The sequence below is a fragment of the Ovis canadensis genome, chromosome 21 (genome assembly GCF_042477335.2).
Source record: "Ovis canadensis isolate MfBH-ARS-UI-01 breed Bighorn chromosome 21, ARS-UI_OviCan_v2, whole genome shotgun sequence".
Lineage (NCBI taxonomy): Eukaryota > Metazoa > Chordata > Mammalia > Artiodactyla > Bovidae > Ovis > Ovis canadensis.
In genome coordinates this window covers 53,399,228-53,424,472 of record NC_091265.1, presented here as the reverse complement: position 1 = coordinate 53,424,472, position 25,245 = coordinate 53,399,228, and the positions used below count along the sequence as shown (strand labels likewise).

The window sequence follows — 25,245 nt, the reverse complement described above, 5'->3', positions numbered from 1 at the left end:
ACAAATTGGGTCATGTGGTATGTGTAATCTTCACTTCAGTCCTTAGAAGATCTCTACTGACCAGCCTGCCTCTTTTTTCTGGAGCACAGTTCAGATCCATCTAGCTGTTTCTCGTTGCTACTCCTTCCCCCTGGCTCCCACACTGTGTCCAGCCATTCAGCCTAATCCATTCAGAAAAGGTTTGTTCTTTAAGGCAGACACTGCTGGCTACCTACAAAATGATCTATTCTCTGCTTCTCTTTCAAGACTGAAAATAGTTTGTTATATAGCTATGAGCCCAGTAGCTACAGGACTGCATTTCCTACCCACCTGTGCTCTTAGTCATGACTGGTGACTTTGAGATGCAAGCAGAGAGATGAGACTCTTCCCTTCCCCACCTACTTCCTAACTGTTGTCTGGATTTTAGTTGTGATGGTTGGAATTCCTGAAGTTGTATTGAACAAACATGTAACTCTGGAGATGGACACCACCCAAGTTCTGGCTGGCCCACCTCCAGCTTTGTTTGAGTGGTGGAGAAAAGTCAAGTTTATCTTGCTAAAGTTTTGGTTGTTTTACTTTCTTGCAATGTGCATCCAAACTTAATCCTGATACTATTATGTGTTTAATATGATCTAGCCTTATTTTGTTAACTTCCCTGGTGGCTCAGATGGTAAAGCATCTGTCTACAATGCAGGAAACCCGGGTTCGATCCCTGGGTTGGGAAGATCCTCTGGAGAAGGAAATGACAATCCACTCCAGTATTATTGCCTGGAAAATCCCATGGACAGAGGAGCTTGGTAGGCTACAGTCCATGGGGTCGCAAAGAGTCGGACATGACTGAGCGACTTCACTTTCAATTTATTATTTTGTTGGGTTTAGTTAATATATTTATATTTTACATTTGTCTTATTTTTTACTTTATAAATTGATTCATAAACCACAAGTATACATAAATTGCATAAATGCAAAATTATGACTACAAGCAGGCTTTTCTATAGATTTTGCATTTTTATATTTTCTTATCTTCTTTCCTTTCTTGTTTTCTCCTTATTTGTACAGCCTGGGCCATTTCCTCTCTTATAGCCTCATCCATATCCATATCTGCAGCCCAAAACAGACTGAGAGCTGTGTGGGGAGAACCAAAGAACAATGAATTATAGGGACATGAATGAAGAGCGGTGGCCCTTGTTACTCATCATGAATATTCTATAGTAAGATCACATTCCCCTGCCCTTCTGTGGACCCACCACCCCCAGGTTTGCCATGACCATGGAAGATACTTCGGAGAGTGGAATTTGAGTAGAGGTGATATGTCACTTCCAAATGGAAGTATTATTTTCTGTCCCACTAGCTGGAATGCACATGTAATGACTGGAGCAGCCATATCAGACAAGAGGTAAGTAGCAGAGGTGGAAGATGTGACAAGAAAGAAGTGGGTTCCCACCCCTGTGGAGAGACCTGCACTAACATTGCATAAGAGTGAATTGAAATTGTCTTGTATTTAAGACAAATGTTATTTAGGGTTTGATTACAGTCATTGTACTGGTAACCTAACACTCATAATAAAATAACTGATCTTTGTGTTAGCCTTGTCTTGACATTAGAGTCTGGTATAATGAGATAAGATCTACTGACATATACTTACAAGTGAGTCAAGTGACAGGCCTGCCCTCTGGAAGCTATGGTCTAGTGTGGATTTCAGAAACTCAAGCAAGATCAAAACCACATGGCAGGGACAGCTTCAAGATGCTATAGGAATACTTGGGAGGGGAAACTAAATCAGTCCTGATCTCAGGAGGTTGCTTACAGTAGGGGACAACACTCTATTAGTCTCCTCAAAAATAGGCCATGGTGCCAAGTTTCATTTAAAAGTGATGTATTTCAAATTCCTTCAAGAATGTTTTCCTTTCTGATCCAGTGCTTAAGATATGGGTTTGAGACCTGGTTTGGGAAGATTGCAAGTGCCCCAGGAAGCAACAGTTAGAACTGGACATGGAACAGACTGGTTCCAAATAGGAAAAGCAGTATGTCAAGGCTGTATATTGTCACTCTGCTTATTTAACTTATACGCAGAGTACATCATGAGAAACACTGGACTGGAAGAAACACAAGCTAGAATCAAGATTGCTGGGAGAAATATCAATAACCTCAGATATGCAAATGACACCACCCTTATGGCAGAAAGTGAAGAGGAACTAAAAACCCTCTTGATGAAAGTGAAAGAGGAGAGTGAAAAAGTTGGCTTAAAGCTCAACATTCAGAAAACGAAGATCATGGCATGAGGTCCCATCACTTCATGGGAAATAGATGGGGGAACAGTAGAAACAATGTCAGACTTTATTTTGGGGGGCTCCAAATTCACTGCAGATGGTGAGTGCAGCCATGAAATTAAAAGACGCTTACTCCTTGGAAGGAAAGTTATGACCAACCTAGATAGCATATTCAAAAGCAGAGAGATTACTTTGCCAACAAAGGTCCATCCAGTCAAGGCTATGGTTTTTCCTGTGGTCATGTATGGATGTGAGAGTTGGACTATGAAGAAGGCTGAGCCCCGAAGAATTGATGCTTTTGAACTGTGGTGTTGGAGAAGACACTTGAGAGTCCCTTGGATTGCAAGGAGATCCAACCAGTCCATTCTGAAGGAGATCAGCCCTGGGATTACTTTGGAAGGAATGATGCTAAAGCTGAAACTCCAGTACTTTGGCCACCTCATGTGAAGAGTTGACTCATTGGAAAAGACTCTGATGCTGGGAGAGATTGGGGGCAGGAGGAGAAGGGGACGACAGAGGATGAGATGGCTGGATGGCATCACTGACTCAATGGACGTGACTCTGAGTGAACTCTGGGTGTTGGTGATAGACAGGGAGGCCTGGCGTGCTGCGATTCATGGGGTCACAAAGAGTCGGACACAACTGAGCTACTGAACTGAACTGAACATTAAAATCAGTAGATTGTACATAAATATCCAAACTTCTGACTTCTCTTGAAAACATGGCCAACTGGCCTGCTCTCCAGCATGGGTGAAAAGTAGGAAAGGTTGCTCTCAGTGGTAAAGCCTGTACTGCCCAGAGTCCAACATGGCAACCTAGTCCTATTACCATTTCTCTTGCCTCCTGGGGCCAAGAGTTTTTGAGAGCTAGACTACTAGCACTCTTAAGATAAAGACTAGTTTTGTCTTGATCAACTTTGACTTTGAAACCTTTAACCCAGAACCCAGCACACAGTTCTTCCTTGTATGTTTTTTGGATTATATAAAATATCTTGTGGATGCATATGACATTTCTTCCAATACTGAAAGCATGCAATTGAAGTACTGCTCTGCCCTAGATCTTTGATGCAGACTGGCATCATAGGTACCCCTGATGTCTGCCATTAGACTCACTAAATAAAGCCAGTTGTTTGTCCCTGGGATGTCCCTGAAGTCTTCGCTTTGCCATTTGACAACTTATCTTCCTAGCAATCTCCTCTCCAACAAAGACAGCAATGCATTCTCACGAAGTGGCTAGGAAGATGACATGAAACCAAGAATGTCGAGCATTGCCCTTAGTATCCATTTTCATGATGTTCTTAGCATTTTTTCCTCCAAGTAGTCAAGGTTCTCCATCTTTGTAGATGCCCATGCAGATCAGTTTTATTTTCCAGCCAAGCTTCAAGGAAGAGATTATAGTTCAATTCTCTGTATTCTGAGAGGCTTCAAAGTCCACTCACCAAGGACACTGAAGGAGGTAAAGATTTTATCTTGAGATTTGTGTTTTTTCAGAACTTTTAGTGGCCCAAAGGGGAAAACAAGGCATGTCAGAGCATATATAACTGGGGGCTTCTGGTCACCACTACATGATAAGAACCTGAACTTCCCTGAGTACTTGGAGCTAAGAAAGAAGTATGAAGTGGCTTGTGCTCCTCGGGCTGGTGACCTTCTCAGAGTGCATAGTCATGTAAGTATGGGGACTGTAATCCACATCATATTCCTTTCTCAAATTTTTCTTTTCATCTGACTATTCTTCCACCCATCAGGTTTAAAAGGGAATGGAATATATCCCTGACAGTCTTAATGTTCAACTCTTACTTATTGACAAGTAACTTGCTATAGGAACTGTGGATCCCAAGGGTCTTGGTGTAGATTTGCATGATTGCACAACTCTTGGAGTCCATTCATCTCATGATCTATTGGAAATAGAACTCCTTGCAACTGTTCAGTGCACAGTCTATGCAGATGTTGATGTGGTCCTGTGGAATAGCACTTTTCTACATTTTATTCAACATGTCTTCTTTTTCCCCCATATACTTCAGTGTGTATATGTCTATGTCTGCATCTCTGTATCACTGTCATTTATCTCTCCATTTCTTTGGAAGTCTCTGTGAGTGTATTTCTCTCTGTGTTGTTTTCTTTTAATTTTTCATTTGACTCATCCTTCCGTCTTGAGCCCCTAAATTTTCCTAACTTTTTCCCTATCTCCTTGATTCTTCTTTGAAGTCTCAATTCTCTTTCAATTTGGAGATAGATACACTGTTTTATATACACTGTTTCATATCTGACAAGCAGTGTGACCCAAGCCAACTCAGAAACCTCTTGCATTTCAAACTGCTCCGTTGTAAAAGAGGATAAGAGTCCCCCTTCTACCTCCTTCCCTGAGCTTCTATGAGAAGGACACATGGGATGGCAACAGCAATGCTAATGGCTGTCATTGCTGAGATGGATGTCATTGTCATCCATTTCCTATTTATCAGGTACCTTATATCCATCACTTCACTTATCCCCAAAATATTCTATTTGGAGGGTTTGAATTGTTACATTCCACCATTTTACCTAGGGGGAGACTGAGATCCCTCATGGTCATATGGCTCACCCAAGATTGCAGAAAAGAACCTGTATTCAAACCTATGTGTTTACCATAGTATATGCATAAAATTCTGATAATAAGGTGACTCATAAAAATGATTGGAAAATACACAGGGCCATTACAATGACAATATACCTTAACACTGACAGCTAATTGTAGCTTCTTTGTTTTCTTTGTCAAATGTTCAATGAAAGAATACCTCTAACAAAAGTGAAGACCATGAGAAAAACCCTCAGTGAAAAAAGCATGCTGAAAAACTTCCTGAAGGAACATGCTTACAGACAGTCCCAGATTTCTTCTCGTGGCTCAAATATAACTATTCATCCCCTGAGGAACATCATGGATGTGAGTGTTTTGGGGGTGGTGCTCCACAGCGCCCCCTGGTGCTCTAGCCTAGCACTGGGGCTCATCTGGAGAGGCCAAGTGAGATGTTGGGGTTGGGACTCCTACAGGAGGCAGAAAGCCTGGGAAACAGGTACGCCACCCAGAGAAGAAGGCACTCTCATCCTCAACTCTTGGTCTTGGTGACAGGGCTTGGCAATGACCAGGTGGCAGGTAAACATTCATTTCTGTGTCAAAGATGTGTCATTAGTTTGAGGGAGATTGTTCCTTCTGAACTAAGTGAGCCACTCAGTCACAGATGAAGAGTGAACCATCACTGAGCAAAAGGTAGAACCAACCAACTGCCAAGCAACTGTGAATCCTCAGGCAGAAGAATTCAGTTTCCACAGATGCAAGAACCACAGCAGTAAAAAGTTACTGAACCTGTATTTCATGTAAGGTCATAAGAATCTAACACTGTGTTTACTGTATTTAGATTAAAAGGGGGTCTTATTTTGTCTTCAAGAATGCCCATGCCAGCCTGAGAGATAGGCAAAGAGTAAATACATGTCATGAAAAGGGTCATCTGTGTGGTGTTGATTGGATGTCGTCTGAGTTTAGAGAGAGTGGCTGATGTTAATCAAGAAGGACATCCTGGAGAAGGGGATGCTGAGGCTGGGTTGGAAGAGACTACAGAGGTTCTCAAATGAAGGCACCAGGACTCTCCTGGGTGTCCAGTGGTCCTGGCAGCTCAGTGGTTATGCCTCTGTGCTTCCAATGCAGGAGGTACCACTTCAACGCCTGGTCATAGAGTCAATATCCTGCATATCATGTAGCACTGAAAAAAAAATATCAAATGCAAGCACTACTGTGATCAAAGGCTTTGAGCTGCACAGTGATTCAAAAGTAATCCCAAGAGATATGTGACACCCAGAGGGAGGCAACAGTGTGGGAATAGAGAATAGCCAGTTGAGCAATAACCCACTCCCTCCTTTTCCCTGTAGATGGTCTATGTGGGTAAAATCACCATTGGAACACCCCCTCAGGAATTCCAGGTTGTCTTTGACACAGGCTCATCTGACTTGTGGGTGCCCTCCGTCTTTTGCCCCAGTTCAGCCTGTTGTGAGTACAGACACCCTATACCCGGACCATCCTTCACTTGCCCTGCCACCCTGTTTCCACCCTTGGCATCTGATGACACTCATCTCTTGTGTCTGCAGCTACACACGTTAGGTTCCGACATCATCAGTCTTCCACCTTCCGGCCTACCCAAAAGACCTTCAGCATCACCTATGGATCTGGGAGCATGAAGGGATTTCTTGCTTATGACACCGTTCGGGTAACGTGTAAACGGAAGCTGAGTCAGGACTGGCTATGAAGTGACCACTGCTTGCAAAACAGATGCAGGACCATCTGGCAGGACGCTTCCTAGCCTAACTCCCATAGATATTGGCCATCTTACCCACAGGATCCTGTACCTGGGGAGGCAGTGCCCATGGTGACACACGAGCAAACAGATTAGCTAACCCAGAGAGTGGCTTGAGGTGTGGACATGCAGCTCTTCTGCCCATGAGCAGTTCAAGGTTCATTTTGCTGTGAGCAAGAAGAGAGGGGAAAAGCACGCACTTTTATATTCTGAGACACTGTTCCAGGCACTTTCAGGTAATAACTGGTTTAATCCTGCAATAACCCCACACAGCAGGTGGTCTTATTAGCTCATGAGACATATGAGGAAACTGAGGTGCAGACAGCAAGGGCCTTGTTGAGGTCGCACATGTGGTAAGTGGTGGAGCTGGGCTGGCTTTTCAGGACTGAAGTTGCTGTGGGGTGATTGGGACAGGACAAAATTGATCTGGGGACCCTAGGGATAGTCAAGGGATCAGGTATCCAGAGTGGGAAATTGGAGGCCTCAGATGTCAGGGGCCTGATAAATGAGTTCTCACTCTAGGGGACCCTTAAGAGTCTAATAAACCTATGGCCTGCCTCCCCGAAAGTACTTGAGTAGTTCCCCTCTCTCTCTTTCTCTCATACACACTCACACAAATACACACATATCCACAAAAGTAGATTCCCCAGGCAGTAATTTCATAGAACCCTGCAAGCAAGACTGTGTTTTTGGCTTCTGTCTTCCTGGACAGATGCAGAATCCACAGTGCCTTACACAGAATGCAGTCCATTCCTGTCATTAGGTCAGAGTGATGCCAAAGAGAAGGCTACCTTGCTCTCGACTCATTTTCTCCACAAGGCGGCACCAGTTGGTCCTGGCCTGACTCTTGGTTGCCACACCTGTACAGAAGCCATGAGGCCAATTTGATTCACTCAGGTGGTGTTTTTCAGAGGGGCAGATGTTTTAAAATACACTGCCTCTCACAAATGGAACCCAAATTTCCCTTCCAGTTTGGTCTAACCGTCTGAGGTCCACCAAAGACACAGAACAGACTCAATTATTCTCTGAGGATCTAACGGCAATGCACCCCAGCCAGCCCAGTCCTAGCCCCACTTCATGTATCTGCAAGCAGGAACACTCTTCTCTCCCACAGATTGGGGACCTTCTAAGTATTGATCAGGAATTCGGACTAAGCGTGGCGGAATACGGGTTTGAGCATGTACCTTTTGATGGCGTCTTAGGCTTGAACTACCCTGACATGTCCTTCATAAGAACCATACCCATCTTTGACAACCTGAAGAATCAAGGTGCCTTTTCTGAGCCTGTTTTTGCCTTCTACTTGGGCAAGTAAGTCGGAAATGGACAATCCTTTTCTCCAAATTAGCTGTAACATGCTTTAAGTTCCATGAAAATTATAGAACACTTGATAAAGAAGTATCCTGAGAGATAATCAAACCCAGGATAACTATGGCCCCAGGGCCTTACCTGGATTCACCGCTGGCTTTTATGAATAAAGCTTTATTGGAACACAACCCTGCTCCTGGGCTCAAGACCAGTAACTTGGTCTAGGGGGATGATTGAAGGGGATGGCTAATGGAAGGCAACAGGAAAACTGTTGGAGGTTAAGGCAATAGGATTTGCTTATGAATTTGATAAGGAAGGAAGGAGAAGGATGGTGGATATCTTTCCTTCCTCATTAGCATTTCACTGGGAGCCCAGGACCAGCTACCCAATTTGCAGGAGCCTGTGAAAAATGAAAGTGTGGGACACAAAACCAAAGCATGGGACCCCTTGTTCAAGAAATATTAGGCATTTCAAGACAGGGAGAGCAGAGGTGGGGTCCCTTCTGAGTGTGGGGCTGTTTGGACAGTAGAGTTCACAGGCCAGCAGAGCCAACTCTGGGTGACCTGAACCCACACACTTAGCGCTCCCAGGACTTGATTTTCCTGAAAAATGACAAGCTGGACAAGGGGAAAGTAAAAATGCTTCAGCACCCTGTCCTCTGAATGTATCTGAACATTCATGTAGCAGGAGGTCCAGGGTCTCTTCAGAAGACATAGTGGGTGGAGCCCAACCAGATGATTCAGCTTCTAACCTCCTCTGTGCCACTCATTAGCCAGTAACCGACCTCAGTCTGGATCTCAATCACTCCTAGCCTCGATTTCTGCATCGGTAAATGGGGGCCTTATTGGGTAGACAAGGCTTTGATGGGTAGACAAGCACAGCTCTAAGACAGTGCTGTCATTACTGTCCTCCAAGAATCCCTGCCCCCTTTTCTCTCTACACATGCAGGGCGAAGGGCAGTGTGGTGATGTTTGGTGGGGTGGACCACCACTATTACAAGGGAGAGCTCAACTGGGTACCATTGATCCACGCAGGTGACTGGAGTGTACACATGGACCGGTAAGCCTCTTCCTCTGAGGGTCAGCCCAGTGATGCTCCCACTATTGTACATGGACACAGGCACACACACACAAATGCATTCTAAAACACACAGTCACACAGACATATACACCACACACAGCAACACAGACAGACACACAGACACATGGAAACACAGAAGCAGACACATATAAACATACACAGAGACACATAAAAATATGCACAGCTAGTCAGTGACACAAACACACACAGAGACACATACAAACACATATACAAACACATAGATACACAAACAATCCATGGGTTCATAATCACTGCAGGCCTTCTGACCAGGGCTCTGACCAGGGTCCTAAAAGGGTCCGGAGAAGTCTGTGCAGCTGGGAGAGGGCTGCACCCACTGCCCTTTGAGGTGGGGAGCATGGTTAGAGGACTCTACAGTGTGGTGAACAGAGGATCAGAGAGAATTTTACTAGCCTGCACAGAGTTATAAGATGATCAGCTGTCCAGGGCTACCTGGGACCAAGGAAGTTCTCAGCAGAGATAAATGTCTGTTTAAAAACAGGGAAAGCCCTGAAAAAATGGGGAAAACTGGTCTCCTTAGGGAGCAGCTACCCAGCATTGGAGAGAGGTTGGCTGCAGTCTTACGACATGAAAGCAACTAATTAAAAAGACACCCCACATACCTGGGAGCACAGTGGGGCAGGGGCTATAACAGAGAATTAGGAAGGTGGGATCCAGGACTGACCTGAGGACAAGAGGCATACTTGATAGGATTCTGTGTGATACCCTCAGATAAAAGCTGACCTGTCCTTTGGGGTTTCTGTGGGCTAGTCATGTATTTCCTGGCCAGGGTCTCAGGGTCTGAGCTGGTTGTAAGAACAGTGCTGAGGGACACCCTCTCCCAGAAGAGTCCCTCTCTCCCCCTACTATGAGAATCTGCTGCCCCTGCGAATCTCCATCTTCACTCTGCAGTTGACCCATTGTTTGTTCCCCACCAGATACAGGTCTCTGGATGGTTCTCTCTTTAGGGAGGCAATGAGAATAAAACTCGCCCTCACATCTAAGAAGGCAGATGTACAAGAAATGACTCACCCACATAGTGAACTGTCATTTTGGTACATGCTAGACATGAGGAAGGGTCTACAGAAAGTGACCAAGACAGGAGACTGATAAACACCAAGGGAAAGACTTCCCTGAAAACAATACAATTAAGCTGGAATCTGGAAGATGCGAAGAAATTTGCTAGTCAAAGGGGAGGGGACTGTTCTAGGAAGGAAGACCAGTTTGTGTCAAGGTGCAAAAGATCCTGGTGTATTCAAGTACTGAATTCAAGGATGTCAAGAAAGATGCTGTGTTGAGAGCAAAGGAAAAGAAAGCAAGAGACAAAGGGCTGTTTAGGAGACAGTTAGGAAGGGGCCAGCTCTGGGGAGACTCAAAGTTACCTTGATGCCTGCTTTTTCCACTGTCTCTCAGCATCTCCATGAAAAGAAAGGTTATTGCTTGTTCTGGTGGCTGTGAGGCCATTGTGGACACCGGGACATCACTGATCCTTGGCCCAAGAAGACTGGTCAATAGCATCCAGAAGCTCATCGGTGCCACACCACAGGGTTCCGAGGTGAAGGGTCATGCCCCAGCGTCATTCCCTGTCTCCACACAAACAAGGATCTTCAGGGCCAACCTCTCTCTCTCTCTCTCTAACAGCACTACATTTCATGTTTTGCCATCTATACCCTGCCCTCTATTATCTTCACCATCAACGGCATCAACTACCCAGTGCCAGCTCGAGCCTACATCCACAAGGTGAGGAGACAACCCTGAGGGTTGGTTCGAAAATAGGAACTTGCAGGAACACTTGGGCTGCTGCTGGGAGGAGGGCGCCCTCTTCAGGCCATGTCACACCATTGCAGATGCTGCTGAGCCCCTGAGCCCCTGAGCCCCTCTGGCTGGGCCAGAGCCTGCCACAAGACGAAGCACTTGAAAGTAAAGGGCGGTCTGGGACATTGATCATCCTTAAATAAATATGGAGATGCCACACCACGCTGGCATGGTGGGAATCACAAGGAGAGGGGAACACTCAGGTCCTCAGTCCTCAAAGAGCTTCAGTTCAATCTGAACCCTCAGATCAGTGAACATGGAAAGTCGGCTCTAGCAGACCCTGAAATGGGCCATGTGACAATGAGAATGGCTGGGACAATCCCAGTGTGATGTCCTACCATAGGGATTAACAATCTCCTTTCCCTTCTGGAAGTTTTCCTGGTTTGGATGATAAATTACATGTTCACCCTAGTGCCATCTTCCCCTTGCTCTGGCCAGGTACCTTCTTTGTGAGTTGGGGTACCCTACCCCTGTGCAGGAGGTTGGATGCTAAGATGTTAAAGGGTGCACAGGGACTGCTCAGCCCCGGCACAGGGTGGAGGCTTCATGTCAGCACCCTATGGAAGTTGAGAGCTGGCTGATGGGCTCAAAGAAGGCTTTGAGGAAGAGAGCGAATTTCAGGCATTCTAAAACCACAAACTCATGGAGCCATACAGAGGGTTGCTTGGTTCTAGGCGAAACTGCCCTGGATTTCATGCAAATGGCATTCCAAGGTGCTCTGCATTGGGGCACTGGGGACTTACTAGGGGTGATGAGGGCTACAATTGACCAATAGGGATGGAGAACCAGAGTAAGTTACCCAACCAACCCTGGAGTGGCCAAAGAGGGTGAGTGTGGGCCAAAGGAGGCTTCGCAGAGTTGCTGAGTTAAGTCTTCAAGAACGTGTTGTGGGCACTGCTATATTTAAGATGGATAAACTACAATGAGTTACTGTGTAGCACAGGGAACTCCGCTCAGTTATATGACAGCCTGGATGGGAGGGGGATCTTTGAGACCAGGATACATGGATACATATGGTTCAGTCCCTTTACTGTCCACCTGAAACTCAGAATATTGTTAATCAGCTATACTCCAATACAAAATAAAGTTTTTTAATAAAGTACAGATTGTGGAGATGCAGGAGAAAAACCGGCATTCTCTGCAGAGAAAACAAGGAACAGGAGTCAAAAGGGAAAAAACAGGGAGTGAGGAGAACTATGGACACTCTCGCTCTTTTCTAAAAATTGTATTGAATTGTGGCTGATCTTCAGTGTTGCGTTAAGTTCTGCTGCACAGCAATGTGACTCAGTTATACACATATAAAATCTATATTATTTTTCTTATTCATTTTCATGTGGTTTATCACTGAATATTGAATATAGTTCCTTATGCTCTACAGTAGGACTTTGTTGTTTTTCATTCCTCTGTTTCCCCAACTCCCAGTCCTCCCCTCCCCCACAGCCTTCCTCATGGCAACCTCATGTCTTGGCCCTTTTTGGTTTTGGATGAACTCTCATATCCCCTGCTGCTGAGAAAACCCCATGATACTTACCAAAAGAGGGAAATAAAATGAAGAATTGTGCTGGGTCTGGGTATTGGAGAAGTCCCAGGTAAGAGCTCAGGCTGAATGGTGTGTGTCTCTGACTCCCCCAGGATTCTAGAGGCCACTGCTTTACCACCTTTAAAGAGAACACAGTGAGGACATCTACAGAGAACTGGATCCTGGGTGACGTCTTCCTGAGGCTGTATTTCTCCGTGTATGATCGAGGAAATGACAGGATTGGCCTGGCACAGGCAGTGTAAATGCTTGGAGTGGTTCGGGTATCAGTAAGGCTGCTCTGAGCAAACACTCACTCACACTTAGGGCACTCCTGCCCAGGATGCTGGTGAACTGTATTTGGTGGTCTGCACACCCTATTCTCATGAAAGAATAAAGGGTTTCACTCTTAATGGTGCTGAAACAAATGGGTACCTCTGTTTGAGTCTGGGATGTGTACAATGATTGGGAAGGATCTAGAACAAAGTCTGAATCACATTTGAGAGGAGACCACTCCAACTGGATTTACAGAAAGTGGAGACTCATTGAAATGGTTCTAGGAATCCAGGACACAAGAATCAGAGCAAATACAAAAATCTCAGTGACTGGAACCAAGAATTCAGAAGTCATCAGTTTTCTCTTTCTCACCCTCACTCTTTCCCTTTCCTCTTCTTTGAAGGTCTTAGCTTGACAAATTTCTTCCTTAAGGCTTCTACGCCTAATATGGGAGTTAGCTACCTGCCTTGTGTTTTATATCCTGAAGGCATCTCCTAGTAAGGAAAGAAGCTTGGAGCCATCAGAGTTCAAGGGTGTTCTCTGAATGACCCACCTCAGTTCACATGGGCAGTCCTAGATCAGCCATCCTGGCAGGGAAATGGGGTCCTATGATTGACTTTACGTGGTCATTGGCCTGACCCAGCAGCACACATGATTGCAGTTTCCTCCAGCACTACATGACTGAAGCTGGGGAGAGGCAGCCCCAAGGATAGTGACTGAAGATAGTCTAGGCCATGGAAGAATTTGTGATGACCCACCAACTCCACCACCTCCTCAGTCAGAGGAATTATAAGGGGTAATGAAATAGACTCTTTTCATCCAATCTCAGATGAACTTATCACTGGGCTTCTCCTCTAGGGCAGTTTGGGTGAGGTACTTCATGCAGAGCTGGTTCCCTCTTGTTCCCAAACCCCAGTCACCAGCTCTCTGCCACATATGCCTGCTCTGTCCTTTCCAGTCCTATTTGGTAAGTGATGGCCCCAGTGGATCCCTGAGCCATCCCCCTCCTTCAGGGCCCAGAATGCCCCTTCCTTGGCCTCCAATGCTTCTGGGGAGAATGAAACGCTTGTATCAGGAACCAAGGGTACACAGAGCCTTCAGCCTTTCAGAGCTTCCTCCTGGGGAGGAGCTACAAACTGTTTGCTTGGAGCTGCCATGGTTAGGCACTTTTGCAGTGGAAAAGCATCCGTTCTTTCCACCTAGAGGCCCTCAGTAGATGCCTCAGCTGAGTCAGGGGTCAGAGGTTGATTTCCTTTCCGATTGACTGGTTTGATCTCCTCATTGTATAAGGGACTCTCAAGAATCTTGTCAAGCACCACAGTTCAAAAGCTTCATTTTTTGGCATTCACCCTTTCTTATGGTCCAGATCACACATCTGTACATGGTTACTGGAAAAATCATAGCTTTGACACTACAGCCCTCTGTAGCAAAGTGAGTCTCTGCTTTTTAATACACTGTGCAGGTTTTTCATAGCCTTTCTTCCTTCCAAGGAACAAGTGTCTTTTTTTAATATAAATTTATTTCGTGGCTGCAGTCAAGGTCCATAGTGATTTTGGAGCCCAAGAAAATAAAATCTGCCACTGTTTCCACTTTTCCCTCATCTATATGCCATGAAGTGGTAGGACTGGATGCCCTGAATGTTGAGTGTCTGTTTGTGAATAGTTTTTTGAATGTTGAGTTTAAGCTAGTTCTTTCATCTCCTCTCCTCATCGCGAGGCTGTTTAGTTCTTCTTTGCTTTCTGCCATTAGGGTGTGTCATCTTTATATCTGTGGATGTTGATATTTTTCCCAGCAAACTTGATTGCATCTTGGGATTGATGCAAGCATATTGAATGATGTATCCTACATACAAGTTCAATAACCAGAGTGACAATGTATACCTTTTCATGCTCCTTTCACAAATTTAAATCTTTCATTTGTTCCGTGTCTGATTCTAACTGCCACTTTTTGACCTACATACAGACTTTCAGGAGACAGGTAAGGTGATCTGGTACTTGAATTTCCTTAAGAATATTCCACAGTTTGTTGTGGTCCACACGGTGAAAGGATTTAGCATAGTCAATGAAGCAGATGTAGATGTCTTTCTGGAATTCCCTTGCTTTCTATGATCCAATGGATGTTGGCAATTTTATCTCTGGCTCTTCAAGCTAGTTTGTACATTTGGAAGTTCTCAGTTCATGGAGAGTTGAAGCTTAGCTTGAAGGATTTTGAGCATTACCTTGCTAGCAAGTGAGATGAGCACAACTGCATGATAGGTTGAACATTCTTTGGAATTGCCTTTCTTTGGATTGGAATGAAAACTGACCTTTTCCAGCACTGTGGCCACTGCTGAGTTTTCCAAATTTGGTGACATATTGAATGCAGCACTTTTATAGCACCTTCATTAGGATTTTTGAACAGCTCAGCTGAAATTTGATCCTCTCCACTCGCTTTGTTTGTGGTGATGCTTCCTAAGGCACACTTGACTTCATACTCCAGTATATCTGGCTTTACATGAGTGACCCCAGCATCATTCCTATCCTGGTCATTATGACCATTTTTGTATAGTTCTTCTGTGCATTCTTGCTACCTCTTCTTAATCTCTTCTGCTTCTGTTTGTCTTTGATTTTTCTGTCCTTTATTGTGCCCATATTTGCGTAAAGTGTTCCTATGGTACCTCCAATTTTCCTGAAGAGATCTAGACTCTTTACAATTCTATTATTTCCTTTAATTCTTGCACTGTTCACTTACGATGACTTTCTTATCTCTCCTTGCTATTCTCTAGAAATCTGCATTCTACTGGGTATATCTTTACCTTTCTCCTTTGCCTTTCACTTCTCTCATTTTCTCAGCTGTTTTTAGGGCCTCCTCAGGCAACCACATTGTCTTCTCACATTTCTTTTTCTTGGGGATGGTTTTGGTGACCACCTCCCACACAATGTTACAAACCTCCATCCATAGTTCTTCAGGCTACCAGACCTAATCCCTCGAATCTATTTTTCATTTCCACTATATAATCATACGGGAATTGATTTAGGTCATAGCTGAATGTTCTAGAGGTTTTCCTTACTTTCTTCAATTTAACCCTGAATATTGCTTGCTTCTGCCTAAGCATTAGTGCCAGATCACCACCCATCACTCCCAGTGTGTGTGGAGCAAAAACACACAATTTGAGGACTGTTACCCTGGGTTTCTGCTTGGCTTTTCACTTGCTTAGCTGTGTCACTTTGATCAAGTCCCTTAACCTCAGTTTCCTCATCTGGAAAATTGGCATCATGATGATAATTCCAACTTGTAGATTGCATGCATGCCTGAAAAGAGTAAGTGACCCTGAGAGGGCTTTCTTTGTTTCTGAGTCTGGAAAAAATATGAATTATTCTCCCACCTGGAGAGAAGGAAATCATCTCTTTAGACGTTATGGCTGCCATCCTCAAGGCTAAATATTGATTCAAGCCAAATGACATCTATTTCTGAACCATGACACAGAACTCTGACTAAGCCAATGCTTCTATTTTCTGGGGTCCCAAAAGAGCTAATGATTACTGGCTCAGATTACTCCTTTCCTCAGCCTTACCAGTCAGCCTTTCCTTGCCAACTACTTCTAGCCTGAAATCACACTGCAAGGAGAGTTGTAAGGCTTTTGGTCTCTTGTCAGTTTCCCACATCTCCAGCATAGCAAGAAGTAGCTGTTATAGTTACTTGTCATAGCAACAACTATGGCAACCTGTACAGTCCAATCTCAGCCTGTTAAATAAAACTGTCCACATATGGCTTCTCATGTTTAAAATAACTACGGTGGCCTTAGAAACATTCTTGTGCTTGCTGTTTAACGATGAAATATGTGTGGACCTGATTTAGTTTTCTTTCCCAAGCATGATTCCAACCATATATTAAAGGAATCAGACATTTAGTCATCTAACTACCCACAGGATTTGACAAAAGCATACCACCCATTGTGCATTTCTCACTTACTTCAAAACAATATTGAAGTGATCTGCTGCAACAATCTGATACATTGGCATGTACACTCCAGTTGGGACACTTTATCTCTGAATTTGTATTCCACCTAGTGCAGAATGTCTACCATGAGCCTGGACCTCCAGCAGCTGATCACCTGATTTTTACAGACTCAGCCCACTCCATATCCCTTCCACATCCCTCAGTAAAATCTAGAGATCAAACTCAGTGAAAGTTCTCATCCCTGCAGAAAAGTGTTTTGTTTTGTTTTGTTTAGAAAACAATGTTTGTTAACACATTCAAAATCTTGTGCTCCTTGCCTTGGATTCAAGGACCTGCACCAGAGAATGGGAAGCCTCCGCTTCCACCTAAATCTTTCTCTGCTGCCACCAGTGCCAGAGGCTTCACTGAACCCTGTGTCCTCATTGGTATTGTTCAGTTGCTAAGTCATGTCTGACTCTTTGTGATTACATGTATGGCAGCAAAACAGGCTTCCCTTACTTTCACTATTTTGTGAAGTTTCCTCAAACTCATGTCCATTGAGTCAGTGATGCCGTCTCACCATCTCATCCTTTTGATCCTTCTCCTGCCCACAGTATTTCCCAGCATCTATGTCTCTTCCAATAAGCTGGGTCTTCACATCAGATGGCTTAAGTGTTGGAGCTTCATCTTCAGCATCAGTCCTTCCACTGAATTTTGCTCTACCAATTCCAAAACAAAACTCATGTTTCCAATCACCCAACAAAATTGAGCATTGATAAAGTTTAATTGAACAGGGATCTTCTGGGAAATCACAGCACTGCCGCCCTGCCATTCTCTTACCATTCTCTCCACCTGGCATAGAATTGCTTCCCTACAGCTACTCCAGCTTGAAACCAACTGCCGACTCATCATTGTCAGCTATCCAGGAATTGTCCCTTCTTCCTTCCCCAAAGACTTCTGCCTGCTCCCTGATTGTCTTCTATACATCAATTCAGTTCAGTCTCTCAGTTCAGTTCAGTTCCGTCGCTCAGTCGTGTCCGACTCTTTGTGACCCCATGAATTGCAGCACGCCAGGCCTCCGTGTCAATCACCATCTCCCAGAGTTCATTCAAACTCACGTCCATCGAGTCAGTGGTGCCATCCAGCCATCTCATCCTCTGTCGTCCCCTCTTCCTCCTGCCCCCAATCCCTCCCAGCATCAGAGTCTTTTCCAATGAGTCAACTCTTCCCATGAGGTGGCCAAAGTACTGGAGTTTCAGCTGTAGCATCAGTCCTTCCAAAGAACACCCAGGGCTGTTCTCCTTCAGAATGGACTGGTTGGATCTCCTTGCAATCCATGGGACTCTCAAGAGTCTTCTCCAACACCACAGTTCAAAAGCATCAATTCTTCAGTGCTCAGCTTTCTTCACAGTCCAACTCTCACATCCATACATGACCACAGGAAAAACCATAGCCTTGACTAGACAGACCTTTGTGGGCAAAGTAATGTCTCTGCTTTTGAATATACTATCTAGGTTGGTCATAACTTTCCTTCCAAAGAGTAAGCTTCTTTTAATTTGATGGCTGCAGTCACCATCTGCAGTGATTTTGGAGCCCCCAAAAATAAATTCTGACACTGTTTCCACTGTTTCCCCATCTATTTCTCAGTCATGTCCAACTCTTTCCTATATCATCGGGTGAAGCATGCAGGGCTCCCTGTCCATCACCAACTCCCAGAGCTTGCTCAAACTCATGTTTATCAAGTCGGTGATGCCACCCAACAATTTCATTTTCTGTCTTCTGCTTTGCCTCCTACCTTTAATCTTTCCCAGCCTCAGGGTCTTTTCTAATGAGTCAGTTCTACCCATCAGGTGGCCAAAGTATTGGAGGTTAGCTTCAGCATCAGTCCTTCCAATGAATATTCAGGACTGGTTTCCTTTAGGATGGACTGGTTGGATCTCCTTGTAGTCCAAGGGACTCTCAAGAGTCTCACCACAGTTCAAAAGCATTAATTCTTTGGTGCTCAGCTTTATTTATGGTCCAGCTCTAACATCCAGTCACGACTTCTCTCAAAATCATAGCTTTAATTGTACAGATATTTGCTGGTAAAGTAATGTCTCTGCTTTTTAGTATGCTTTCAAGGTTTTTCATAGCTTTTCTTCCAAAGACCAAGCATCTTTTTTTTTCCACAGCTGCAGTCACTGTCTGCAGTGACTTTGGAGCCCAGGAATATAAAGTCTCTCTCTGATTTCATTGTTTCTGCAGGTATTTACCATAAAATAATGGAACTGGATGCAATGATCTTCATTTTTTGATCTGTACTTACCACATCAAGACCATCCCCAAGAAAGAGAAATGCAAAAAGGCAAAATGGTTGTCTGAGGAGGCCTTACAAATAACTTAGAAAAGAAGAGAAGCAAAAGGCAAAGGAGAAAAGAAAGACATACCCATATGAATGCAGAGTTCCACAAAATAGCAAGGAGGAATTACAAGAAAAAAAAAAATCCTTCCTAAGTGATCAGTACAAAGAAATAGAGGAAAACAACGCAAAGGGAAAGACCAGAGATCTCTTCAAGAAAATTACAGATAGGGAGGGAATATTTCATGCAAAGATGGGCACAATAAAGGACAAAAATTATATGGACTTAACAGAAGCAAGAGATAATAAGAGGTTGAAAAAAATATATAGAAGAACTGTACAAAAAAGATATTACTGACCCAGATAACCACGATGGTGTGATCACTCACCTAGAGCTAGACATCCTAAATTGCAAATCAAGTAGGCCTTCAGAAGCATTACTATGAGCAAAGCTAGTGGAGGTGATGGAATTGCAGTTGAGCTATTTCAAATCCTAAAAGATGATGCTGTTAAAGTGCTGCACTCAGCACTGTTTATAATAGCCAGGACATGGAAACAACCTAGCTGTCCATCAGCAGATGAATGGATAAGAAAGCTGTGGTACATATACACAATGAAGTATTACTCAGCCATTAAAAAGAATACATTTGAATCAGTTCTAATGAGATGGATGAAACTGGAGTCAATTATACAGAGTGAAGTAAGCCAGAAAGAAAAACACCAATACAGTACACTGATACATATATATGGAATTTGGAAAGATGGTAATGATGACCCTGTATGTGAGACAGCAAAAGAGACACAGATGTACAGAATGGACTTTTGGACTCTGAGGGAGAGGGAGAGGTTGGGATGATCTGGGAGAATGGCATTGAAACATGTATACTATCATGTAAGAAACGAAGCGCCAGTCTGTGTCCAATGCAGGATGCAGGATGCTTTGAGCTGGTGCATGGGGATGATCCAGAGAAATGATATGGGGTGGGAGGCGGGGGGCGGGGGGGGGCGGCTCAGGATTGGGAGCTTGTATACACCTGTGGCGGATTCATGTCAATGTATGGCAAAACCAATACAGTATTGTAAAGTAAAATAAAGTAAAAGTTAAAAAAAAATTTTATTTAAGTGCTGCACTCAGTGTGCTAGCAAATGTGAAAAACTCAGCAGTGGCCACAGGATGGGAAAGGTCGTTTTCATTGCAATCCCAAAGACAGGCGATTTCAAAGAATGTTCAACTACCACACAGTTGCACTCATCTCACCTGCTACCAAAGTAATTTCTCCAAGCAAGTCTTCAATAGTATATGAACTGTGAAATTCTATATGTTCAAGCTGGATTGAGAAAAGGCAGAGGAACCAGAGATCAAATTGCCAACATCTGTTGGACCATAGAAAAGGCAAAAGAATTCCAAATACCTACTTCTGCTTTGCTGACCATGCAAAAGCCTCACTGTGTGGATCATAACAAACTGTGGGAAACTGTGGAAATACCAGACCATCTTATCTGCCTTCTGAGAAATCTGTATGCAGGTCAAGAAGCAACAGTTAGAACTGAACATGGAACAATAGACTTTCCAAATGAGGAAAGGCATATCTCAAGGTTGCATAATGTCACCATGCTTATTAAACTTATATGCAAAGTACATCATGAGAAATGCCCAACTGGATGAAGCACAAGCTGGAATCAAGATTGCCAGGAGAAATGTCAATAACCTCAGATATGCAGATGACACCACCCTCATGGCAGAAAGTGAAGAGGAACTAAAGAGCCTCTTGATGAAAGTGAAAGAGGAGAGTGAAATCTGGCTTAAAATGCACACACAGAAAATGAAGATCATGGCATTTGGTCCCATCACTTCATGGCAAATACATAGGGAAACAATGGAAACAGTGAGAGACTTTATTTTGGGGGGCTTCAAAATCACTGCAGATGATGACTGCAGCCATGAAATTAAAAGATGCTTGCTCGTTTGAAGAAAAGCTCTGACAAACCTAGCAGCATTTTTTAAATATAAATTTATTTTAATTGGAGGTTAATTACTTTACAATATTTTATTGGTGTTGCCATACATCAACATGATTCAGGCATGGGTGTACACATGTTCTCCATCCTAAACAACCCCCCTCCCACCTCCCTCCCCATACCATCCCTCTGGATCATCCTCATGCACCAGCCCCAAGCATCCTCTATCATAAGCAGAGACATTACTTTGCTGAAAATGCTCAGTATAATCAAAGCTATGATTTTTCCAGTTGTCATGTATGGATGTGTGCTGGGAGCCAGCATGAGGAATCCCACCCATGACAAGGTCATGCGGCAGACATCTGATGACGCAAGGCGAGTCAGATCTCAGGGTTTCCCCCTGGTGTTTCTAGAGCATGTACCCCAAAAACCAAAAATCTGCCGGCCTTTGTACTCTGCTTTTCCACTCTCTGACACACTCTGCAAAAAGTCAACTCAGGACTTTAGTCTTCTACATTTGAAAGGGATGTTTCTGTTAAACCCCCTCTGATAGCTCTCTACCTTGCCTAACAGGTTCCCCCGGACTCTTACAGCTTGTGAATTGCTTACAGCCCCCCAACCGTGAGAGGCACAAAGCTTAAAAGCATCTTAAAGATACAGAACCTTTTCTAAAGAGCTAAAAATCATATTGATGACGGGTTTTCACTGTTGACTCAATGATTGCTGCCAGGCCTCCATATTCGTTATCTTTTAGGCACCCGGGAGGATGTTATCAATGTAAACGGGATATGGAAAAAGATATATAGTAGTTTTGATGTTAGCAACACTAGACTTTTGAGTTAATTACTTTTCTTTTGTTATAAATCACTGTACTCCTTTTACTTGTTATAAGGCACTGTATCTTTGCTATGTAAGAATGTAACTTTATTTAGTGCTTTCTGAGAGTGGCACCAGACTTCGGGAAGATCAACACAAATAAATCTGGTTGACAAACCCTTATCAGAAAAAAGGCTGTAAAATGTTAATTGGCCCTTTTGGCTGGAAGATGATGCAAATCACCTAAGACTTGTGTATACAACTAGGCATGTAGAGAGAAAAGCCTGGTTTTTGATAAGAGTCTGGGCTTCTAACGCTGCACAATTTTGTATTACCCATTGATCTCTATGTACAATCAAAAAGGTATAAAAGGCCTTTCTGGACAATAGAGGCCGGGGCCAGTCACTGGACTGGTTTCCCCCGTGTCTCCTCTTTAATTTCAGGCTGAATTCCCATCTGGGTCATGGAGGCTCACCATGTCTACTTCCTTGTCCTGGCTTCTAAGATCCGTAAGAGAGAGAGCCCAAGGTGGGGCACTCTCCGATATTCAAACAGGCGACGGTGGCCCAACATAGATGCTGCAAGTTCCTTGTCTGGAACTTTATTGGTTTTCCACGTAAACCAAGTTATTCAGCCTCTTTTCTCCACTTAATTTTCCTACTACACTAATTCCTCCTAATCTAATCTTATATTTCTATATTAATAAATAAATAAGTTTCTCCTCACCTACGCTGTCCACGCTTCGAATTTCCCTGGATCCACCAGGGCTGGACCCCAGCAGATGTGACAGTTGCACCATAAAGAATGGTGAGCAATGAAGAATTGATGGTTTTGAACTGTGGTGTTGGACAAGACTCTTGAAAGTCCCTTGGACTGCAAGGAGATCCAACTAGTCAATCCTAAATGAAATCAATCCTGAGTATTCACTGGTAGGACTGATGCTGAACCTGAAGATTCAATACTTTGGCCAACTGATGTGAAGAACTGACTCATTTAAAAAGACCTGTTGCTTTGAAAGACTGAAGGCAGGAGGAGAAGAGGACGATAGAGGATGAGATGGTTGGGTGGCATCACCGACTTGATGGACATGAGTTTGAGCTGGCTTCAGAAGTTGGTGAAGGACAGGAAGGCCTGGCGTGATGCATTCCATGGGTTTGCAAAGAGTCAGACATGACTGAGCGACTGAACTGAACTGAACATACCACATAGCAAATACTATTTGTAATTGGCATGTTTCTCCAGCAAGACGAGGCTTCCTAAGGCCCCAACACCTATCCCCATTAAAGTTTGCACCCATATACAGAAGTCAGTGCCTAGCTTTCACAAGGCATTCAGTGAGTTCTGATTGCAGGGGTACCTCCATTTTGGTAGACATAGAAGAGCAAAGGACACATTTATCCTTCTGTCTCAAACAACTACAAAATAGACAAGATAAATGAAAGAGTAGTTTTTTACATCAAACATCTGGCAGCAGAGAATGGATTCCTGGGGGGTGGCCAGGAGCAAGCAAGGTGAGTTCTACAATTGCCCCAACTCTAGAAATAGTTTTCAACACATACAAGGAGTGGGTATCTAGGCAGAGAAAAAGTCTCCCCAAGAAGAGAGATTTGAGACTCTAGATAGTTAAGAGTTCACAAGAGAAAGTTACACAGATAGAACTGTGGGAAGGTACAGATGATACCCTCCAGTTTTCAGTGGAGAGTTGATAGTACTGGTCAGAATTATAGGGAACAATCCGTGAGCCTCAAATTGAGCCAAGTCTAATTGTGTCCTCACCCACCAGAGTGGAAATTATTCATAATTACCATGACATCAGTAGGGCCTTAAAGACAATATTGCCTTGCTAGTGGGGAATAATAAACCTCATCTAAAGGCTAGTCTCATCTAAGCTTAAAAAAACTGAACAACAAGCCTTCAAAAAGTACAACAGTTTCCAAGAAATTAACAGTGTTTGCAAACAGTGCCAGGAACAATTGATAATAATTTTTAAAAATCCAGCATCCAAAGGGTAAAAATGACTACATCTAAATCCAATTTTAAATTTCTATATAAATTGTGAAAGTATTTGTCCTAGTTCCTTCACAATATTATAAAGTAATTATCCTCTAATTAAGATATATAAAATTTTTTTAAAAATTCCAGATGTGCAAAGAAGCAAGAAAATATACAAAATGGAAGAAAAATCAATTGGTAAAAACACAGTTCAATCATAACAAACAAATCTGGATATTTGCTGAGTCTTTCACATACAGCAGTGAAAAATTGTTCCTCCTCTTTTGCACTTCTGGCTCTTTTCAACCAACCATGGCTGTTGTCCCACCTCCTGGGATCCTGGTCCTCTCTCACTTGCAGCCATGTTCCCATACGCTGGGCCTCAATTATGCTCAATGGAATTCCTATGCAGAGTGGCCATTAAACATGCAAAAAGGGAAAGAACAGGCAGCTCCTTACTCTCCTCTCTTGTTCATTCACTACATACATTCACTGAACACCTGTGTAGCAAATCTGTTACATACAAACCTTCAAGTTGAAAACTTTTACACATGTAAAAGTGTATTTGCATGTGCAATCACATCAGTTAGTTCACAGATCTGACACACATTGTCTTGGGCTCATCCCAGACAATTGGGTGTGCTTTTGTGTACTTTACTGTACAGAACTGTATGGAGTACAATAGTGTAGTATTTTTATTTCAAGCCTATACTGTCAAATGCAGCGGTAATATAGATGGCACTACTATTCTATTTTTATAAGTGTGCTTAGTTGCTCAGCTGTGTCCAACTTTGGCAATACATGGAGTGTAGTCAGCCAGGCTCCTCTTGCCATGGGGATTCTCCAAACAAGAATACTGGAGGACTCGGGCGGGCAGAGGGACGGTGGCAGAACCTGCGGGCTAGTTGGGAGGCTCACCCTCTGGGAGGAAGGGAAGTGGAGACCGCCGCTGCTGAGGAGCAAGGAGACGCCTGGAGGCCGAGGGTCAGGCCGCCACTATCTCCTCCAGCAGTGCACACCGCAGAGATCGCGCAGCCGGCGGGCGCACCGGCCACCAACGGCGACCCTTCGCGCAGGTGGCAGTGTAGAAGCCAAGACGGGAGCTTCCAGAAGTACTTTCAGAAAAATAAGAGTGAACCTCAGAATGCAAACACAGGGATCTGAAAAACCACAGATGGAGAAACTGAGTCCTAAAAGGTTGCAACATCCTTGAAGTTATGCAAAGAACTAAAATAGCATATGGCTTATCTAGGAGGCAAAGATGGGAATTGCTTCTGCTTGATTGGCACCCTCTTGAAGAGAAATACTTTTGTTCAGCTTGTCCCCCAAATCAAAAAGATGGCGGAGGAATAGGACGGGAAGATCACTTTCTCCCTCACAAATTCCTCAAAAGAACATTTCAACACCGAGCAAACTCCACAAAACAACTTCTGTAGGCTGGCAGAGGACATCAGGCAACCAGAAAAGCAGACCATGGTCTTCAAAAACAGCATCCCCCCTCCCCACAGCACGACTGAACTAGTGAGCCTAAAAAACCAGCAAACAGAAGAAGTTAAACAGAGGGAACCACCTTGGAAGTGAGCCCACACGGCCCATAACATCAGAGAAGAGCCAGATATATTTTTAATATTTTTAAAATCATTCC

At 43.8% G+C, this 25,245-nt stretch overlaps 1 protein-coding gene across 1 annotated transcript; it reads left to right on the top strand.

Moving 5' to 3' along the window:
* The first annotated feature begins 3,861 nt into the window (after positions 1-3,861).
* LOC138427334 (pregnancy-associated glycoprotein 1-like) lies at positions 3,862-12,567 on the top strand. The gene is made up of 9 exons (XM_070289426.1): positions 3,862-3,914; positions 5,015-5,165; positions 6,146-6,263; positions 6,362-6,480; positions 7,682-7,875; positions 8,821-8,931; positions 10,384-10,525; positions 10,612-10,710; positions 12,418-12,567. Exons 1-9 carry the CDS (start codon positions 3,862-3,864, stop codon positions 12,565-12,567), a joined length of 1,137 nt encoding a protein of 378 aa, XP_070145527.1.
* Positions 12,568-25,245: the final 12,678 nt, after the last annotated feature.

Excerpts from the sequence above, each read along its gene's own strand:
- LOC138427334 (XM_070289426.1), top strand. The coding sequence starts at position 3,862 with ATGAAGTGGCTTGTGCTCCTCGGGCTGGTGACCTTCTCAGAGTGCATA. Across the intron at positions 3,915-5,014 it reads TTCTCAGAGTGCATAGTCAT|AATACCTCTAACAAAAGTGA; the intron begins GTAAGTATGGGG and ends GTTCAATGAAAG. Across the intron at positions 6,481-7,681 it reads TTGCTTATGACACCGTTCGG|ATTGGGGACCTTCTAAGTAT; the intron begins GTAACGTGTAAA and ends TCTCTCCCACAG.